The sequence below is a fragment of the Macrotis lagotis genome, chromosome 8 (assembly GCF_037893015.1).
Source record: "Macrotis lagotis isolate mMagLag1 chromosome 8, bilby.v1.9.chrom.fasta, whole genome shotgun sequence".
NCBI classification, from domain to species: Eukaryota; Metazoa; Chordata; class Mammalia; order Peramelemorphia; family Peramelidae; genus Macrotis; species Macrotis lagotis.
The window spans coordinates 9,865,800-9,888,200 of record NC_133665.1 but is presented as its reverse complement, the minus strand read 5'-3'; the positions used below and the strand labels follow the sequence as shown (position 1 = coordinate 9,888,200).

General features: G+C 37.5%; 1 protein-coding gene across 3 annotated transcripts in view; it reads right to left on the bottom strand.

The window, feature by feature from the left end:
* Window positions 1-22,401, bottom strand: part of ABAT (4-aminobutyrate aminotransferase) — a 132,847-nt gene that overhangs the window by 8,921 nt on the left and 101,525 nt on the right. For 2 of the 3 annotated variants that reach the window (XM_074196346.1, XM_074196347.1), the window contains 8 exons: window positions 14,137-14,217; window positions 11,564-11,656; window positions 9,898-9,960; window positions 8,806-8,869; window positions 8,373-8,521; window positions 4,693-4,830; window positions 2,919-3,086; window positions 824-970 (listed from right to left, as the gene is read on the bottom strand). In XM_074196346.1, the coding sequence (XP_074052447.1) occupies window positions 824-970; window positions 2,919-3,086; window positions 4,693-4,830; window positions 8,373-8,521; window positions 8,806-8,869; window positions 9,898-9,960; window positions 11,564-11,656; window positions 14,137-14,217 (903 nt within the window). The remainder of the gene's footprint in view (window positions 1-823; window positions 971-2,918; window positions 3,087-4,692; window positions 4,831-8,372; window positions 8,522-8,805; window positions 8,870-9,897; window positions 9,961-11,563; window positions 11,657-14,136; window positions 14,218-22,401) is intronic. The other variant, XM_074196348.1, reaches the window with a different exon arrangement.

The following is a 22,401-nucleotide window of genomic DNA, read 5'->3' as shown; positions in this document are numbered from 1 at the left end:
CAGCCCTGCACAGCTTAGCAGCTCCCCAGATGCAATCCCGGTCATGTGTGACTAGATGCTTCTAGATCGGGTGAACTCAGTATTTACACAGATTGTAAAAACAACCTTCTAAGTCAGTGAAGGATGAAATACACTTTCATCTTTTGGCTTTTCTGGTCATAGCTCGAAGCAGTGCTGTCTCTCCACCAGACTTTCAGTTTTGCGAATGTTTTGTGAATTATTTTGAGTCTTTAAATTGGTGTGAATGTAAATACTCTTAGAATGGGAATTACATTGTTGAGATGATGTGGGATGCGGGGGCCCTCAGAGTTCCAAAGGGAAGAGAGGAAGGAAATGGAGAACTCAGGAATACATAGGGCCGAAATACGTTTAGGCACACTATTGCTACCCATGTAGTAAGTTAGGCATTCTCCAAGTCTCTTGAGGGACCAACTGGCAAGACAGTCTTTTAGATGTAGAACTTATTACTTCAGTGAATTGGAAGTAGAGCTTCTTTTGTCATTCTTTAGTCTAACACAAAACCCTCCTAAGTATGCTAAACTAAGAGGCAAGGTGTTTGTGAATTAAGGAAGTTTGAATGGTCCCTGACTCAGGGTTGCTTGTAGGGTTAGTGAGGTTGCCATTATTATTTTGATTATGTCTGCTATACAGATCTAGGTATCATTAGGAGCAAGAAGTATCAGGCAGAAGGAGATGAAAGGATCAAGAGTACCGCCAGGGTCAAAGGAGAAAGTTTCAATTTAAGAGTTGTTGTCTTCTTCCCAGTACTTGAAGGTTCTAAGTAACCCCTTTGGATTTTGCATTCCCATACAAGGTTGGTTACCTGTAAATCCATCAGCCCTGTCAACAGTGCCTTCCCTGCATGGGTAACATTACTGAGGAGGTCCTCTCTCTTAATGACATTGATGACTTCAGCGATCAACAGATTCTTGGAAGGATCTCCAAGCCAAGTATTGAAAATCCTGTAAGGCTTTAAAGAGAGGCACAAGTTTTAAGAAATACCTATAGTCAAACCTCAAAAGATAGTACTAGCCTCTATATTTCCTGCAATGGATTCTCACTTGCAGTCCACCACAATTCCTACAATGTGAAGGATTCCCTATGCCTAGTTGGAAAGCTCTTTCTCCTCCTTTTCAGTTTAATTCAAATTCTACCTTATGTTTTCTTTCTTTCTTTTTTTTGGGGGGGGGTTTCAAGGTGATGGGGTTAAGTGACTTGCCCAAGGTCACACAGCTAGGTAATTATTAAGTGTCTGAGGCCACATTTGAACTCAGGTACTCCTAATTCCAGGACCAGTACTCTATTCATTGTACCATCCGGCTGCCCTAAAATTCTGCTTTATGAAGGAAGATTTTCTAGTTCTCCTTCCCCTAGTGCGCTCTCTCTCTCTCTCTCTCTCTCTCTCTCTCTCTCTCTCTCTCTCACACACACACACACACACACACACACACACAAACACACAGATATATAATATAGAGTTATTTGCTTGTTGTCTCCCCCATTAGAATCTGAACTCCTTAAATGCAGGGACAATGTTTTCTCTTTCTCTGTATCAGAAGCTCTAAGCATTGTGCCTGCTTCATAGTAAGCACTTAATAAATGCATGTTCACTATCTGATTTATTCATTCCTATTCAACAGACATTTATTACTAAATGCTGACTATGTGTAAAGCACTGTATTGGAGCTGCTAAGGATGCAATGACCCAAGTCCCCCTACCATCATATAACATGTTCACAAGAAAAGAAATAAAAGTTTAGACAAAGCAACACACATACACAGAGCAGATAAGAGTAGGTGATAGACTTGGGGTTTCACTAGGATAGGGAGCTCTCAAGTGAGGAAACTCCTTAGACCAATGCATTTTATTTTTTAATTTATATAGCTTTGACAAGTTGCCAGAGGCACTAAAAGAGTAGGTACAAGAGGCAGATCATGAATCCAGGTCTTCCTGGTTCCAAGGTCAACTCTATCCATGTGACATATTGCCTCTCCCAAAGCATCTGCAAAGCAATATGTATTTTATATGATATGATATGTGTAAATAAATTAAGATTTCTATATACAAAACAGAACAGAAAAAGAAGGTGGTTCATAAAACTGAATATTATTATACAAAGCAATATAGACACATAGTGCATCGAAATCTGATCTTTGATACATATTAGATATGTTACTGGACAAATCATTTAACCCTTCAGTTAATAGTTGCTGACTTGCAATAGTGTTGGGAGTTTCCTCACTGGGAGTTTCCTACAGAAAAGGTGTCAAACTCTTGGTAACTAGATTAAAATATAATTGGGAACTATTTGACAAAATAAATAAAAATGCAAAACAACACATATAATGTTATTCTGTAGTTTTCTAAGTTAATATGCTGCCCCAAGGATGTTTCCATTTGAGTTTGATACCACAGCCCTCCACCAATGAAATCACATGGAATTTTTTAAAAATACAAAGTAATACATAATATTTTCGAGAATGTTAATGATTGGATGTGGAAAAGAGTTCAAGAGGCACCTTAATTGTGTTTTGAAGGAAGTAGGAGATTTCATATCAGTGAAAATTGAGCAATCAAGGATTTCAGGACTTTGAATATACAAGTCCAAGTCTAGCTATTTAAAACATCAAGCCTAACCCTTGTTGTTGTCACTTTGCATCAGTTAATTTCAGTTGTTGTACTATATACACCTACAAATACATGTATACAAAAATATATCCACACTTACCCACCAAAAAAAGAACCAGTTCACTAGGATTTTTTATTCTTCAAATATATGTTACCCTATAGTGAAATTCCACTTTAACACATGTTCCCACTATTATGCATTTAATGAGACTATACTAAAATAAATCATTCTACAAGTTCCCTTCCTCTGCCCCTAAACATGGAAAATAAGAACCATTCAAGTACTTACAGCATTGGGCCTGAACTCCTCCTTGTGAAAAAATCCTCCTGTCATCATTTTCTTGCTAAAGGTCATTACATCAGCTGGATCATCTAATCCCCAGTGCTCATGGGCCCAGAATTTGCCAGTACAGCCCCCTCCAGTCTGTACTTCATCCACTAGAAAGGCACAGCCATGCTGTTTGTAAAGAGAAGATATGTTTAGAGGAAAGGATAAATCAACACTATGCAAAGAGAACTGGGTAGAATTTTAACTTAAACTAAGCCATGAACCAAAAAGGCAGATAAACTGAGTCATACCTAAACAAAATCCTAATATCAGCATCTTACTGAACCCTATAGCAAGCAAAAATTGTCGCTTCTTCCCATACATCTTGTGAATTAGATTGAAACAGCACCATCCCCATATATTTCTTTAAACTGCTGAACTGGAACAAAACTAGAATATTAAATATTTACTGAACCAAAAATCCAAATCGATATTTCATCTGGCTGAAGTCCTTGATCTTGATCTTCATGAGAAAATAAAATACATTCACCAAAACTTCCATTGATTTATTCATTCAAAAAGCATTTGTTGAATGCCTAATATGTCAAAGATATTATGCAAGCTGCTAGGGTCACAAAGACAAAAAAGAAAGGGAAAAAAAACTGAGCACTCCAGGAACCTTCTTTTTAATTGGAAAATAATCAGGAGGGGTGGGGCAGGGACAAAAACTCTCACATTTCTCAGCATTCACAGAGAATCCCTGTGAGAATTCTCCAGAAAGAAGGGAACAAAGTCCTCAATAGAAATGGTAGACTTGGGGATTGGGGAAAAATCTGAATACTCTTCACTAATCTTCTCTACATTCAGTTAACCGAAGTTGATAGATTGCAGAGTAGTCAATAATTTGCATTGAGTTTTCTCACCTTCCTTATATCGGTAGTGTCAAAATCAAATAGAAAGGGATCTCTGTGGGTCATGTAGTGACTTAGAAAACCACAGATTAACACTATCTGTGTTGTATTATAGTTTTATTCATTTTGTTAAACATTTCCAAATTATATTTTAAACTGACTTCTGTTTGGGAATTTTTGCTGGTTTTGAGTTTGATAGCTCTACCCTAAACCAATGAAATCACAGATCAAGTCCAAAAACATTATACAAAGCATAAAAAAAAATCTTCAAAAGGAGAAAGAGCTAATAATTGGGAAGATTTGGTCCTGTGTTATGCCTGAGCTATCCTCTGAAAGTCAGTTTTAAAAGAAGGTTTAGCGTTTCTATGATCTTCTACCAAGAAGGTAAAAGGAAAAATACTTTTAAATCTTACTTTTGAACTCAGAATTTTTTAAAATTTATTTAAAGCAATGCGGTTAAGTGCCTTACTCAAGGTCACACCGATCTGAGACCAAGTGTCTGAGACCAAATATGAACTCAGGTCCTTCTGACTCCAGGGCTGGTGCTCTACCCACTGTGCCACCTAGCTACCCCTGTAAACCTTCCTTTTGAGAGGCGAAAACAGCCTGAAAAATCATAGTGACCTTATCAGAGGAGTCACATTATAGCAGATAGAACACTTGAATCAGAAAAATGGGACACCTTATTCTGCCTCAGGCACATTACCCTGGGAAAGTCACTAATTCTCTATCTGTTTCAGTTTCTTCATCTTTAATCTGGGGATAATCTCAGAGTAGAAGGGAGGGTCAAATGAAATAACATCTATAAAGCATCTTACAAATTTCTTAGAGCATTTTGGAAATTAAAGCTATATTATTATTACTCATATAAAAGCTTCACTGACCTTCCTAGCAATGTCCCTCAGTTTCTTAAAGAAGTCATCAGATGCATGGTTGTCCCCACCTTCTGACTGGATGGGCTCCACAACAATCCCTGCCACAGTCTTCTTCTTTTTCCGGTATTTCACAATCAAGTCTTCAACCTGGACAGAAAAAGAATAAATGATATCCTGTTTCCTTGGGGCTTTCCTCAAGGAAACTTATAGACATAGATCAATTATCATTATTGGTCACTGTCATTGGTCATTATCATTTGGGTCACTGGTCATGGATCTCTAGATTTTGGGGCTGGAAGGAATCTTAGGGTCAGTTAGTCCATTTCCTAAATTTATTCATAAGAAAACAGGACTAAAGAAGAGAATTGACTTGTCTAAAGTCACAAAAATAGTGAGTGAAATAGTCAAATTTTAAGCAAGATTCTATGACTTCAAATTCAGTTTTCTTTCCACTGAACAATTTTGGGTTGATTTCAACATAGGCTCCTCAACAGGTATGCTTATTCTCCCAGTTCTCACACAATCCTAGTCTGTGTCATATAGTTTTTCAAATTAGATTTATCATTTCTGTTAAGAAAATTGATGGATGATTTCATTTCCAAATGTACCTACCTAATGCCTATGAATCAATTTAAAAAGTCTCTTAAAAGGCAGTTTCCTTTGGGTAAAAAGGAAAAATGCTCCTGTTATCACACTTTAGATACAATGCAGCTTCCTGCATATATATATATATATATATATATATGCATATATGCTTATTAAAAAATAAAGACATGTTAGCAAAAATAAAAAACAAAACAAAAAAATTCCAAATCCAAACCCATATGATATAAGTAACAGATTAAAAAGGAATATAATTTAACATACTGGATTTATTTTAAAATATTCTCTGGGTCACTATATCTTAAATACATAGGACTTGGAGCTGGAAGGGCCCTTCAATGTCATCTAGTCCAACTTGCAAGTAACAGATCAGTATACCAAAATCATACAGATAGTGACAGATTAAGCTGTGTTTGTATTTTAAACTCCAGGATCCCATTAAATGTGCATTTTAAAAGTCAAACAAATTGATCCTTTAGGCTTATTCTTGTGCTTCAGATTCAAATATTGCCAGTATCCAACTGAATGAATAAAGAGAAGTTTATAATCAATGGTGATCTTTACCTTTACCATCCTATAAGAAGAAGAAAAGCTTATCTGGTTCTACTATTTATGAATTATGAAGACTTGTCAGGGGAAAAGGGTGAGAGAAATAAGCTTGTTCAAAAGAGTAATCAATCAATTAATTAATGAACATTTATTAGACACCTACCAAATACTAGGTACTATGCAACATACCATCCTCTGCAACTACAGTGTTTTAAAATGGTAAGTTGTTCTCAACAACTCAGAATCAATAGAAAAAAACAGGGAGGTCTGAGAGTACATTCAAATATTCAGAGAAATGTAAGAAGATTTGTATGAATTGATGTGGAGCAAAGAAAAGAGACCCGGGCAAACTATATGCTCATAAAACAATAACAAACCCCTTGCCAAAAAGCAGCTGATTTTTTTTTTGTGAGGTAATAGGATTAAGTGACTTACCTAAGGTCACACAGCTAGTAAATATCAAGTGTCTGGGGCCAGATTTGACTTCAGAGCTGGAGCTTTATCTACTGCACCACCTAGCTGCCCCAAAGCAGCTGAATTTCAATGATTTCCAGTGTCTAATTTTGGTCTTGGAGAAAAGAGCATGAAATATATGGCCCTTCTCTTGGTAGAGGCATGGGAGTCCCAGGTATGGATGGAGTTATAATGGGTTTGGAGGCTCTATAAAACATGGTCACTGTATTTTATGGTTTTGTGGACCAATTCTTTATTCTAAGGTGAATAGTAGTGTTAAATATTAAATATTGGTGTTAAAAAGGGCATTTTTTTTTAAAAAAGGGCTAGTGTTCTAAAAGAATCTAGTCCACAAAGCCTTGTGTATGATGTTCTGGAATGCTGACAGTACCAGGTGGTATTTTCTGGCTGTTAATCATCTGAGGAACTGTATCAGGGAACCCCAGGAAGGCTATTTTTTATGTCACATAACTCTTCCCATATTCATGCTCTCTTAAGGTCCTTTTCCCTCACCCCCTTCTCTATATCAGGAACTACAACCCTTTGGCTAGCGTCTTGATACTTGATTCACAAACAATTCCTTTATTCAGTGTCAAAAGCATTAAACTTTTACAACTCATAATCATTAAATTGGAAGTGATGATGCCAAACAGAATCAATTAACATTAGTATGCTTGTGAGATGACATATACAATGAAGAGGTGAATTGGTCTAAACCAATTCTAGAAAGCAATTTGGATCGTGTGAACATATTGAACCATGCTTCTCTTTCTTTCCTGATTTCTTCAGACTTCCTCACCACACGACTTAGGTCTCTTTTCACCTTGGCACACTCCTTTTCCCTGCCAGCCCCTTCTCCTATTGGTGAGTCCTTTCAGGAGCTTCTGTTTTGGAGATGGGCCAGGCCAGTCATTCCCCTTCTGATTATGCATCTGACTCTCTCCAGTCTTGTCCTTCATGATTTAGTTGCCTTCTCACCCTGGAACTTCTCATAGATTCTGGGGCTGAAGCACTTTTGACATCATTCTACCTTGCTGGTCCTATTTTCCACTGGTGAGTTCCTTCTACGGCTTCCATTTTGGGATAGTTCAGGCCGACCAGGCTTCATTCCCCTCCTGGCTGTGCTCCTGACTCTCACTGTACTTTACCACTATGTACCTGTGCAGGTACTTTCTTCCCCTTCCCTTTAATATGCTGCCTTTTCCCATTGGAATATAAGTTTTTTGAGGGCAGGAAAAGCCTTTCTTTTTGCTTCTACATGTGTTCCCAGTACTTAGTGGAATTCCTAGCACAGAATGAGAGCTTAATAGTTGCATTGATGCCTGGCTGCCCTGAACATGTACCTAAAGAAAAATATTTGTTATGATAAAATATTCATACCAGCACTTTTTTTTAACCTAGTAAAAAGTTAGGTAGAAAGAGGCCATTACAATTAGAAAATTGTAAAAAAAAATGAACAAATTGTATATGATATAATGAATATCTTTGTATTGTAAGGAATATTAGGGAAATCAGAAAAATATGGGAAGATTTCTATGAAGTTGTATAATGAAGAAAGTAGGAAAGAGAATTATATATATAGAGAGTACAATAATATGAATGATAAATTATTATTATTATTATTATTATTATTATTACTATTACTATTATTTTAGGGGTTTAATAGAAGTCTGGAGAAGAAAAGGTTATGAAAAAACTGAGGATTGTTAGGGAAGAAGAAAAGATGTATAACACTGGATAGGTCACTGGCCCTTTCTGAATCTCAATTTCCAAATTTTATCTGGCAAAAGAAGGGGTTGAGTTGGATGGGCTTTAGGTCCCTTTCATCTATAAGATGTTTTGATTTTACATCTGGGCTTTTTCTGGCATTTGGAGAAAACAAGGACCAAATCTCATGTTGCTGAGACATTACCCCCATTTCTGACCAATTTCTCTACTCATGGCAGCTGTTCAGTTCCTCAGACAGACCCTTTGTTTTCATGTTTCCTCACCCTGACTTGACCAATAAGATGTTTCCAAGGTTCAGAGTAAGGAATGGAGCAAAGTTAGGAAGGCCAGTACATGTGCTTTGGGGATATTGTTACCTCTTCCAAACAGCGGGCCTCTTCTTGTTGATTCTCTTTCACAAACTCTTCCAGAGGATACTTTAGTCGGGGAAATGGAGCAATGGGCCAGTCAAAAGAAGGGATGTCTAACTTGTGAATGGCTTTAGAGTGAGTAGTAGCTAGGCAACCTAAATCAAAACACCCCCCAAAACCCAAGAATTAAAATCTTTCACTGTGGAAAGAGGAGCAGCATTTGAAAAAGAGATGGAAGTTCCTTGCCCAACTCTTTTAATACCCCCAGAGTCATCAACAGTCAGGAGAAGGCCTATAGTAGCACCCCTCTTTAGAAAAGCTCCTTTTCTTCCCCAGATTCCTGTGGGCAGATAAATTTCCTCAGAATATTGAATTCTGGAAACTTTTTTGCCAATTCAAGAAATACCAATTTAGAAATAAGTAATGGTGGCATTCTTACCCATTGTTCTCCCATGAAATGCACCCATGAAAGAGAGAATACTGTAGTCTGGGCAACCTGGGTACTAGAAACATAAAACAGTCAGTCACTATGCCCTCATGGGGGGCCAGAATACTTTGTTGTCTAGAGTTAACCAGAGATTAGTCTCTTAGAACTTAAGAAACTTAGCAGTAGCTTCCCAATCCTTACCTCTACCCCCCACCAATTGCAGATTAATTTGGCTTCTCATGCCAATTAGATAAGCTAGAAAAACCTTTCATACAAAGTTTAGAAGACCATATAATGTGTAGATTCCAAAAAACCACAAATGACAGTCACATTGAGGCACATATTACTGTTAATAATGTATGTGGGGGACCTGGAGTGGGTGGTTCATAACTTCAATTGAGATGACTATCCCTCTAGGACAAATAAAAGTGAAAGACAATCCATCAAAACCCATAGGTTAAATTAAAATCCTTTAGGAGAGTTGAGCTGGATAAAAGGGGAATCAGGCTCATCAGAAATTAAACTTCAGATTCTTCACAGTGCCCCCCTAGGAAGGTATCAATTGCTCTTTAGAAAGCAAGATGTTCCCCAAAATAGCATGTCTCAACCCCAAGTAAAACATAATAGCTATTGTCCGTGATCCTTTCTAGTCCCCCCACTAGAGTTAAAAAGGTCTGGAATATAGACACTATTCCTGTTTCAAGCTGGAGATATTAGTAGGACTTGGGATGGAATCCTGGAACCTGAGGTCTGGGTTGCTTTTAAGAGCAAAAGACACCTTTCTGAGCCAGTTGTCCTTAGTTAGCTCTGCCTCTTCATATCCATTAATGTCAGGAAACACTCAGTTTTTGACCATATTCTTAGACCAGTTAAATTCCTGAAGCTTCCCAGAGAAATCCGTATGTAGATGCTACAGGAAGCCAAGAATCTTTGCCTGGTGTCAATGGATATGTACAGGCAGATGGAAAGGGACTGGACAAGGAAATTCATCATCTCATATTTAGACATAATATTTGGATGTATATGGGTAGGGTTTAGAGTGCCATTGGGTGTCAACAATATTTTCTGATCCAGAATTGAGAAAATAAGTATAATTCCATTTACCTGGTTAATCATACATGTTTCTAGCTCCTCCTTTGTGGCACCAGTTTGACCCCTTTCCTTGTTCTGAAATAAAGCAAAAACATTCCCACCACCACCAACCAAAAAGATTTTATTCATCAGGAAAGAACAAGAGGACATCACAGGACTGGCCCAATATGATTTTGCAAGCAGTATTTACTGTGTATTCCAAGGTTTGAGACTGGAAATAAAGCCTTGTGCTATAAGGGGCATACGTGGAGATAACGAAGCTAGGTGGCACAATGGGTCAGGGAAATCTATGTTCAAATCTGGTTCCAGACACTTGCTATCTGTATGACTCTGGGAAAGTCATTTAACCTTTGTTTATCTTAGTTTCCTCAACCCAAGGTTGTTGTGAGGATAAAATAAGATATCTGTAAAATGCTCAGCATAGTATATATTTGGCATATATATGTGGTCCCCTATAAATATTAGCTTTACTTTTATTGGATTATCATTATCACTATTAGGACCCTTGGAGAAAGGGAAAAGAGGGAGAAAAACTATGGGTCCTTTACCCATTGGGGAAAACGACCAAATTTCATGTTGCTGAGACATGACCTCATCTCTGACCAATTTCTCTACTCATGGCAGCTGTTCAATTCCTCTAAAAGACCATTTGTTTGCATGTTTCCTCACCCTGACATGACCAAAAAGAAGAGAGATGAAATTCCAGCCATCTTCAATAATCAAGGAGCAATAGGAGGGAGATGAAAGAAGAAAAAAATAGGGTCCCAGGAGAAACAGAATACAATCTGTGTCAGGATCATGCATTCTCAAAAATGTGAGACGATGGATTCTTGCTCTATTCACCTATTTTGCCTTTGGAGAATTAACACTTCAAACTTCTCAGGCTAATACAGGCTATTTAGTTGGCAATAAAGTTCCTTATCTTTTGCTGGTGTTGATGTGGAGACTCCTTTAAGTCAAATTACTCATAGTTGAGTGGGTTTTACTGTCTTAGCATTCAGAGTCCTCTGCCAAACATTCTCCCCTGCCCCATTCATTTCTTTTTTTTTTTTGTTAAGACAATGGGCTTAAGTGACTTGTCCAAGGTCACATAGCTAAGTAAGTATTAAGTGTCTGAGGCTGGATTTGAATTCAGGCCCTCCTGACTCCAAGACTGGTGCTCTCCACTGCACCATCCAGCTGCCCCTCTGCCATACATTCTCTAGGCATCTCCGAACTACCTTCATAGGTGTTATTGTTTCTCCCCTTAGCCTCCTCATTTGCAAAATGTTTAGAGGTAATCCAAGGTTCCTTCTTACTCAGATGTTGATGATCCAATGGACCTAATCCATTTTCTTTCCTTTCTCTACACATTCAGACTTTTTTTTCCTTGAGGAGTATCATTTGGTTATAAATTCAAATATGTTAGGGCTTTAAATTAATCCTTAGGAAACCTCACACAATTAACCCAAGTGAAGTTCCTTCTTCTGCCTTAGCTTGCTTTATTGTTTATTGACCCAATTGTAGCCATTACTTTGGAAATAGAACACATCGTATGTGTATGTGCTTGTTTCCTATTTGTACTCCTCAAATCATAATGTAAAATAGAATTCTAGAGCTGGAAGGGAACTTAGTCCAACTCTCTCATTTTAAAGCTGAGAAAATTAATGAGGTCTTTGTGAATGTGAAAAAGACTTACCCTATACCACATGAATATGGTTTTGAAGGCATTTTCATTAGAGCAGGAGCCACAGGACATTGTGACAATCTGGGAGAGGCCTTTTGGGGCCACCTAGGAAAAGGCAGACAAACCAAGTTGTGAGAAATAGGTGTGAATATTAAACCCATCAATCTTTATTTTCTGTTTCCCAAGGTTAAGTGCCTGAGTTTGTCCTTATCCTTTTGGATCTTTCTGTGGCTTTTGACACTGTTGACTCCTTTCTTCTAGATACCCTCTTTCTTTAGTTTTATGATGTTGCTCCTGACTGGTTGTTTTTCTCAGTTCCTTTGCTAGATCATGATCAGTTTCACATACACTTAGTAGAAATTCCCTCTTCAGAGCTCTTTCCTTAGCCCACTTATATGGTCTTTCTAACCTCTCTCCTTTTATGATCTAATGAGCTCCAACTGGTTCATTTCCAGCCTTTCTGCAGATGTCTCGATCTACAATCCCTGAGCTCTAGTCACACATCACCAATGCCTGATGGACATTAAGCATCTCCTTTAATCATCTCAAACATCTATGTCCAAAATAAAACCCATTGTCTTTTCCCTGAACCTCCTATTACTTCTAACTACTTGTTTCTGTCAAGTGTACCACCATCTTTCTAGTAATCTGGAGTTATCCTTAATTCTTCACTCTCTTTCTTCCCTACCTCTGTGTCTAATCAGTTGCCAGTGTTTGTCAATTCTACCTCACCACATCACTCATATATATGTCACCTTTTCTTCTTTCAGAGTCAAAATTTTGATTCGGGCCCCTCATCATTTCTTGCTAGGTCCATTCCAATGGCCTAATAATTTATTTCTCTTCTGCATTTTACACTCCACATAGCTGCCAAATTTATAATCCTAAAACCCAGGATCATTTCACTCTTTGGCTCTAGAAGTTTCAGTGGGTCTGTAATGCCTTTAGGACAAAATAGACTCTTTGGTTTGACATCAAAATCTGAATGCTATCAATCTTTTCCAATTTATTTACCAATGTTCCTACTTCTGATGAGGGACACCACCACCACCCAGATTTGCAACTTCAGACTCATCTGAGATGTCTTTCCATTTGTTCATCCCTAAATTAAATTACGTACAAAAATAATTTTATCTCTCAACATATCAATTCAGTTCATCTCCTTCAGTCTAATAACACAACCAGCCCCTTATCACCTTTTGCCTGGACTGTGGCCTTACTGGAACTCCAGTTTCCAATACAGCTGGCAAAATATCTTCCTACATATAGGTCTGATCATGTGACTACCATGGACACAAATCTTTAGTGGTTCTCAATTGCTTCTACAATAAAACACAAACACCTTAGCCTGACATTTAAAGCTTCACATACTTTATAGTAGAGCCAAACTAGTTGGCTAGCTGTTTCCATTTCCTGTCTCCATACACTTTCACAACCTGTCCCCTTAGGCCTGAAATGTACTGGATCCTTAACCTGGAATTCTTATTTTCTTTCAAGGTGCAGCTTTAAGTGTCATTTCCTCTGTGAAGCCCTTTCCAATTCTTGCAGGAGTTAGTGCTTTTTCTCTACTCAGATAATATTCTGCTTTCTTATTTATGTACCTATTATATCACCCAGTAGAAAGGAGACTTCTTAAAGTTGTATGACTAGCTCATTTTTGTTTTTGGAGACTCAGAGTATATAAGATAATGCCTTGAACATGGAAGTTGCTAATGTATTATTTACTGAAATGAATCGAAGATTCTTGACTCCTGCCTTTCTGATATGAAGTTATATGGCAGTGAACTGAGAATTAATATTTGTAAAAAAGTGGTATTCTCTTAAAACCACTGAGTGTTAATATACCCAGAGAGGAAGAGAGACAGAAAACTAATTTATATGAGCAGGAAAACAACTAACTTGTATCATGAAGACAGGATATAAAACAGAGGGACCCCAAACTTTAAGCGATTATTTCTAAACTGCTCCTTTTCTATGGTTTTGGAGCTAAATGGCGTTATAGAGAAAAAGCAAGTCAATCAGGTGAGAAATCTTAATGGCAAGGATAGTAAAGATCTGGGAGCTCTGGCTACTTGGTAGATTTTACCTGTGTGTCTATATTCCTTTTGGGGGTCTATGCCACAAGATAAGTATTATTCACTGAGTTATGCTATAACTTGTGTGAGGTCTTGTGAGACACAGAGCATAACAAAGGGCTAAATGTTGATAATCTGTCAGAAGATTAGCAACAGTTGCATCTTTAACATCTTTTGGGTCTTTTTCTATTTTTTTGAGTATAATTGTAGAAGAGATCTCTTGATTTTGACAAGACCTTGACAAGCTGAGGATGTGAGATGCTGACTTTCCAATATCAGAAAGTGGGGGGGCAGTAGGTTCTTTCTCAAGTTAGTGACTTACTGCTGGCAACTATCTCTTGTGTCACATAAAAATGATCCACAGGTCAATCAGTTGCCAATCTTAAACTCAATATATGAACTCTCTCACCCATAAAGAATTTTTTTATATACTAGGAGAGTAGCTGGTATCTAAAAGAGATCAAGTATGATATTATTTTAACAAACACAAAGTATTCATGCTGAACTTACTGAAAGTAAGGATTCCTTTAGCTTTTCAGGAAAATTTTCTGGAGGAAATACTCCAAGGGCAGGTCTGTTGATGAATGTGCCCTGAAAAACAGAAACAGTAAATTCTCCAAATTTGACTATTGATAGCCTTTCAGCACATCTCTTGACAGCAACAATTTTCTCACTGTTTTTTTATATCATGTTAAATGAATTACCAACAGTTTTTAGTTACCATTGCCAATCAGTCTACTGTATACATATTTAGATGTACTTTATTTTTGCAGGGATGGGTGAGAAGGAACAACAGAATTTTTTTTTTAAATTTGCAATATGCCAAGTTGTTAAAGCTGTTCTCATTATTCAGTTACTCATACTTTAGGAGTAAGGGTATAAACAATACTGAATGCATAATGACAAGTGTGGTAGTAGGGGAAAGGATGTTTGATTTGGAATCAGCAGACTTGGGTTTGAATCCTTGCCCTGCTCACTCTGTGGCATTTAACATCTCTCAATACAGATTCCTTATCTTTAAAATGCAGAGGATAAACTAGATGTCCTCTACAATCTCTTCCTTCTTTCAGGATATGATGCTATCAGTAAAGCAGGTGGATGCTTGTATGCTATGATTTGAAGGGCATAAAGTCCAGTGTGGTCTTAAAGATTCTTCTTTAGTCTCAGACATCATGTTTCCAGGACATGCCTGACCTTTGTTTATTCAGGAGAGCATCCATCATCACATTAGCACAGATAATGGGGTAAAACTCAAGTTTGTGTAGTGCTTTTAAATATTTTAAGTCTTTTCTTCTGATCAAGTATATGAATTATTATCCTCATTATGCAAATAAGGAAAATGAGGTTCAAAGGGACCAGGACTTGCCCAAAGTCACACAACAAAGGAGAGATCTGGGCCTGAAACTCACTTCCTCTGCCTTCAGATCTAGTACTTTGTATGATACTGTGCTGGGGTGGGGATGGGGAATAAGATTTATAACTCAGAATCTGAACAGAATGTTGCGGTTCATCCTTTGTTCTTAAAGAAGATCAATGACATCACGGGATGATGTCTTGACTTGAGCATGAACTGAATTTAAGTGAGGCAGAACTTCACAAAGACATCAGTCTCACTCTCTCCTCCAGAGTTATCAAAGTCTAGTGGCAAACCAAAAGTCAAGTCAAGACAAGGGGGATTGATTGGTCTGGGGTGCAGTGGCTGACTTTGGACTTTCTAAATTAAAGTCTCAGTTTTCCAAGTCTCAATTTTCCAAAGACAACTCATTCAATGACTAAGGGCAAGATAAGAATTGAGACAAAAGATGACCAAATTTACTTAATAAATATTTGTTGAATCAAATTAAATTAACTGGGTTATCCCTGATCAGCCAGTCTGGGAGGATGGAAGAAGTTCTGAAAAGGGAACTTTGAACTAATTTGAAGAGCAACCGTTCATCTACTATATAAGTTTTGCCTTTGACCAATCCTGGCTGCAGGAAGTAATTAACAAAGGCTTGGAGACTGAACAAATGATTTGGAATAACTGACTTCGCACTGATCACACCAGCTCCAAAGCTCTCTGAAGCAATTTGGTTGCCAACAAAACCCACTGAAGACACCTGCTTTCACTGTGCATCAAGATACCATGGGAGGGCCTTTCTTTTCCTGGCCAAGATGTACTTGGAATGACAAGCACAGATTCACTGTAATTCTAGTTGTTTTCAGCTGTCCTATTAGTAACTGACTATGGGAATATTTCTGATGAACATATCTCAAAATGCGGGAGATGAGCTTCCCTGGGTGGGTCATGTAGGGAATACCTTCTGTTACTGTTCTAACATCCCCATCTTCATGGGCATAGACAGAAGTTATAATTCAGGGTCATAAAATAATACAACACCACACAAACACATTGGGAACTTTAGGATTGTTGCACTTCAATTCAAGAGCATAATTGTAAAATGCAGTTTATAATTTTAATTTTAGGCAATTTTTTAAAGAAGAATGTCCTCCTTTAAGGCATAAACTCTGGCATTAGATGATCAACCTCCTGGGCACATACTTTAAACCTTTTCTTCTGATCAAGTATAAGAATCATTATCCTCATTATGTAAATAAGGAAAATGAGGTTCAAAGGGACTGGAACTTGCCCAAAGTCACACAGCAAAGGAGAGATCTGGGCCTTGAAACTCACTTCCTCTGCCTTCAAATCTAGTACTTTGTATGATACTGTACTGGGGTGTATCCATAAGCACTAAATAGAATCAAAGTACTTAGCTCCAAAGCTGGAGAAAAAATGAGTAAATGAACACATTTTTTTTCCTTTTCTCATCAAAGTTCCTTTCCATCACCTTCCCTCCTCCCTTCTCCCAGTTCTGAGCCTGCTGTAAGCTCAGAGAGTGAGGAGGGCATATAATGATGTGGCAAGGCAGGAAATTATTACTTATATTACCTATTAGTGCATGTTCTGTTGGGGAGCTACCTCACTAGGCTCTTGAAAACTTCAGTTCTGTCTTGTCAGAGAAACCCATTTCTAATCACTCACGCAATGGTCCTGAGGCTTCAGAGACTCCCTTCCTTTGCATTTTGAACATGGGTTTCCTAGAGCTTGAGTTCCCTGGATATTCTTCTTGCAATGGGCAATTTACCTTGGAAAGGTCTTCAGTTAAACTAGGCCTTCCCCAAACCCTCTTCCTTTTCTTCCTGGGGTCTTTTTGGTTTTCATTAGCCTCCTCAACATTAGGGACTTTCTCATCTGCTTGGTTCCTTATTTGGAGCTGCTGCTTGAACATGAAACATACTACTAAATTTATATTTCCTGATTTGAGGGCAATTAGGGACTGCATTTAAAAAAATTCTTGTGACCTAAGGGTTATGAGCTCCCTTTTGTTAGGCATATAAGTAAAATGAAATGACCTGAACAATGATTTGTATCGAAACTAAGAGAAGGGCATTTTCTATAATGAATATAAAACTTGGTATTCTTTGGTTCTGATGACATGGAAATTAGCTATCATCAAAGCATTCTTCTTCAGAATGCCATTAATCACTGGCATGGAATGAAAAAAATTTGCATGTGATAACATGGTATTCCTTTGTCCCTTTATCCGGTTCCTCTGGCTCCTTTCCATCTGCCTACAAGCAAAATTTAAAAAGGCAATCATTGCCCATTATGGAGGCAGTATGATATAGTAGAAATAGCACTGGCACTGAAGTTAGAAGACTTGGATTCAAATTCTGTCTCTGATGCTCACAATCTATGTGACCTTGGGCAAATTATTTAACCTCCTTGAGTTAGCTACCTCTCTCATCTCTCTTACTATTAATTTTCCTAAAAATATTTATAATCATTCTTTCTACTTCCTCATTACCTGTTCTCTCTTCAATCCCTTGTATTTGTACTCTGCCACCAGTACTGTCCTAAAATTCCCTTCCCAAGTCAATCAAAAAATCCTCCCCACCATCTGTTTTGAATTATTATTATTTTTTTTAGTTTTTGCAAGGCAGTGGGGTTAAGTGACTTGCCCAAGGCCACACAGCCAGGTAATTATTTTCTGAGACCAGATTTGAACTCAGATCTTCCTGACTCCAGGGCCGATGCTCTATACACTGCACCACCTAACCTCCCCAAATTATGTTATTTTTTTTAATTATGAGCACCTCTTCTCTTATCCTTGATTGCTAGATAATTTTTTCTCCTTTGACTTTACAGGCCCTACAGTCCAGATTCATTTCCAGCCTCTCTAACCACTCTTTTTGGTTTCTCATCCTCTGCCAGCTATTTCCTGTTATTACGTTTACCATCTCTATGCATTTGCCCAGACTGTTTACTAACCCTTAGAATTCCTACCTCCCTTCAAAGCTCAGCTAAATAGCTAGTTCTTACATGAAATCTTTCCAGATGCCATAGTTGCTAGTCCTGTGTGCTCCACCCCTTGGAATTACTCTTATATTCACTTATCTGTATATGTTTTGTAGCACCCCAGAAGAATGTAAGTTTCATAAAAGCAGGAAACATTAATAATGTCTTAACCATCTCTCACATCTAATATAGTGTCTTGCATACAATAAGCATTTAATAGATGCTTGCTGATTGGTTGATTGGTTTGTGATGCCTTAGTATGAATAATAACCAAGAGTTTCTCCTTAGCTTTTTTCCCTTCTTCTATATCCTCACCCTTGTCAACCTCATGTAATTTCATGGTTTCAAATGACACCTTTGTGTAGGTGACTCCCAAGTTTATATTTCCCACAATGGCCTTGTGTCCTTGTCCTTGAGTTCCTGACTTGGATTTCAATTATTATCAATTGTTATCTCTGCTTCAATGCTGTACAGACTCTCAAAGAAAAAAATCCAATCAGTTACAACTTTTCTCATCTGTCCCTTCCTCTTTATTCCCACTGCCACTTGTCTTTTAGTGAGTGCCACTGTCACTCTTCCCACTAGGGCAGCTAGATGGCTGGTGACTTAGCACAACAGCCACTTCATTCAAATTCATGTGCATGTCATGGTATCACCTCATTCAGCCTAATGTTATGGGTAACACACTATAGCATATATAGGGATAGTGTTTAGAGCTGTTTTCATCGACATAGGGAATTCTTGAATCAGGAAACTCCCTTTATAATACTGTGTTTCAACCAAAATGGTACCACTCTTTGCAACAACTCTCACCTCATTACTGAAAAAAAAGTTCCCGCAAAACAACTCCCCCTTCACATTCACTTATGTTTACTCTATTTTCTCACCTCCATGTCTTTGCTTGTGGCATTTTTACTTTTGGGATGTTTTTCCTCTTCTTCCTAACATATTGAATTCTCACCCAACTTTTAAAACCCAGTTGAAATGCCTTCTCATCCCTCAAGCTTTTCCTGAGCCTCTGGTCAGTCGTGACTTCCTCCTTAGATCTCACACAGCACTTTATCTTCTACCTCTCTAGTGCACTTATCATGTAATATTGTTGTCATCTATGCTTGTCTCTTAGCTCCTTCCCAGACTGTAAGCTCTTTTATATAAGGGACTGGGTCTTTACATTATTTAGCTCCCCCAGTACTTAGCACATTGTTCTGCACATAAGCTGTTAAATGTTATAACATTATTTACACGTTACTGGGAATAAAATAACAGTGGCAATTTTCTTAAAAGCATCTATTTTTGAGTCTTTATTCACGAATCCTCATCCATCCATCCATTCATCTACAGGCTGGCCAAATAGCTTCCCAGAGAATTATCTTCCCAAGTCTTTTTTCTAATTAAGTGGCTACCACCAGGGAAATTTGACAGAAGTCATCACGGGAAGAGGAAAGTAGGAGTGTCTAGTCTTTTGCACTAAAATTATATCCATAATATAATTGTATCCTCTAGCCTAGTTGGTGGCTATGGATTTAGGTTGCCCTATCAGGAAACCCCTGTAAATCTTTTTTTTTAAAGGTTATGCACACTTTTATTTTTATTTACAATTTTTCCCCTAATCTTGCTTCCCTCCCCCCCACCCTCCACAGAAGGCAGTCTGTTAGTCTTTACATTGTTTCCATGGTATGCATTGATCTAAATTGAATATGATTAGAGAAATCATATCCTTAAGGAAGAAACACAAAGTATGAGATATAGCAAAATTACATAATAAGATAACATTTTTTTCTTTTTAAATTAAAGTTAATAATCTCTGGTCTTTGTTCAAACTCCACAATTCTTTCTCTGGATAAGGATGGCATTCTCTGTCGCACATACCCCAAAATTGTGTCTGATCATTGTACTGTTGGAATGAGCAAGTCCATTAAGGTTGACTGTCACCCCCATGTTGCTGTTAGTATATAATGTTCTTCTGGTTCTGCTCATCTCGCTCAGCACCAGTTCATGCAAATCTTTCCAGGCTTTCCTGAATTCCCATCCCTCCTGGTTTCTAATAGAACAATAGTATTCCATCACATACATATACCAAAGTTTATTAAGCCATTCCCCAACTCAATTTCCAATTCTTTGCACAAACAGGGCTGCTATGAATATTTTTGTACAAGTGATTTTTTATCCTTTTCCATAATCTCTTTAGGGTATAGACCCAGTAGTGGTATTGCTGGATCAAAGGGTATCCACATTTTTGTTGCCTTTTGGGCATAATTCCACACTGCTCTCCAGGAAGGTTGGATGTGTTCACAGCTCCACCAACAATGTATTAATGTCCCAGATTTCCCACATCCCTTCCAACAATGATCATTGTCCTTTCTGGTCATATTGGCCAGTCTGAGAGGTATGAGGTGATATCTCAGAGATGCTTTAATTTGCATTTCTCTAATAATTAGTGATTTAGAGCAATTTTTCATATGACTGGATCTCTTCAATTTCTGTATCTGTAAATTGCCTTTCATATCTTGTCATTTGGGGAATGGCTTGACTTTTTAAAAGAAATTTACTCAATTCTCTGTATATTTTAGAAATGAGTCCTTTGTCAGAAATACTAGTTGTAAAAATCGTTTCCCAATTTACTACATTTCTTTTGATCTTGGTTACAGTGGTTTTGTTTGTGCAAAAGCTTTTTAATTTAATGTAATCAAAATTGTCTAGTTTGTTTTTAATGATGTTCTCCATCTCTTCCTTGGTAATAAACTGCTTCCCTTTCCATTGATTTGACAGGCAAACTACTCCTTGATCTTCTAGTTTGCTTACAATATTGTTTTTTATGTCTAGATCCTCTATCCATCTTGATTTTATCTTGGTATAGGGTGTGAGGTGTTGATCTAATCCAAGTTTCTGCCATACTAACTTCCAATTTTCCCCAACAGTTTTATCGAAGAGAGAGTTTTTATCCCAATAGCTGGACTCTTTGGGTTTATCAAACAGCAGATTACTATAATCACTTCCTGCTATTGCACCTAGTCTATTCCACTGATCTACCACTTTATTTCTTAGCCATTACCAGACAGTTTTGATGACTGATGCTTTATAATATAATTTTAGATCTGGTAGGGCTAAGCCCCCTTCTATTGCACTTTTTTCATTAAATCTCTGGAAATTCTCCACTTTTTATTTCTCCATATGAATTTACTTACAATTTTTTCCTAACTCATTAAAGTAATTTATTGGAATTTTGATTGATAGGGCACTAAACAGGTAGTTTAATTTTGGTAGAATTGTAATTTTTATTACATTTGCTCAGCCTATCCATGAGCAGTTGATGTTTGCCCAGTTATTAAAATCTGATTTATTTGTGTGAGAAGTGTTTTGTAATTGTTTTAACCCCTGTTAATCTTGAAAAACACTTTTTCTCAAAGTGATAGTCAAAGTTCTTGATCCTAAAAAATGGAGTTTGTCCAGTTCAATGCATTACAATAGGATACATAGTGAAATTTGTTCTTTTCTAATAGGGAAAGAGCTGTACTGAAGGGGAATGGCTGATAATACAGAAGCAAAATGCACAACCAGCTCTATGTATATTGGGTTTATGGAAAACAGCAAGAGAAATGGAACTTTTAGGTTACCTAGCAGAGCCTGAATTGAAGAAAAAAGGTTTCCAGGTCTTAAAGTACAGAAAATGAGGTATTCACAAACACAGAAGGCCAAATACACATAGCCAGATTCAGTGTCAATTTTTTTTTTAAGTTTTTAAAAGGCAATGGGGTTAAGTGGCTTGCCCAAGCCCACACAGCTAGGTAATTATTAAGTGTCTGAGGCTAAATTTGAACTCAGGTACTCCTGACTCCAGGGCTGGTGCTCTATCCATTGTGCCACCTAGCCACCCCATCAATTTTTAATATCTATCATACTCTCCCAACAGTCCATATAGATTATAACATCATAGAATCATAGATCTTGAGTTGGAAGGGACCTTAGAAATCATCTAGTTTAATCTCCCAATTTACAAGTGAAGGCATCAAGACCCAGTGAAGTCAAGTGAGTTATTCAAAGCATAGCTGGGATTTGAACTCAAATTGGCTGACTCCAATCTTACCATATGATATTTCCTTTCATATTAATCATACTGTCTAGAGTTTTATTGTTATTATTGTTGGCACACAAGTGTTACAATTTTTTTTGGATTTATGGAATCTTTCTGTCTTTGACCTCTTTGTGGTTTATGTTGAGCAGTGGTATTACTAGTTCAAAGAACATTAGTTATGGATTTGTAGTATATGTGGGGCTTAGTTTCTTTATGTGTAAAATGAGGAGGGTCTCTCTTACTATAAGGTGCAATAGTTAAACAGAAATCTACCATCCAGAGGTCATTGCCTTTAGCAAAGAGTCTTAAATCCTAGGTGACAATGAAACAAGGAATCTCCTAAGTCACCTCTCAAACCCTT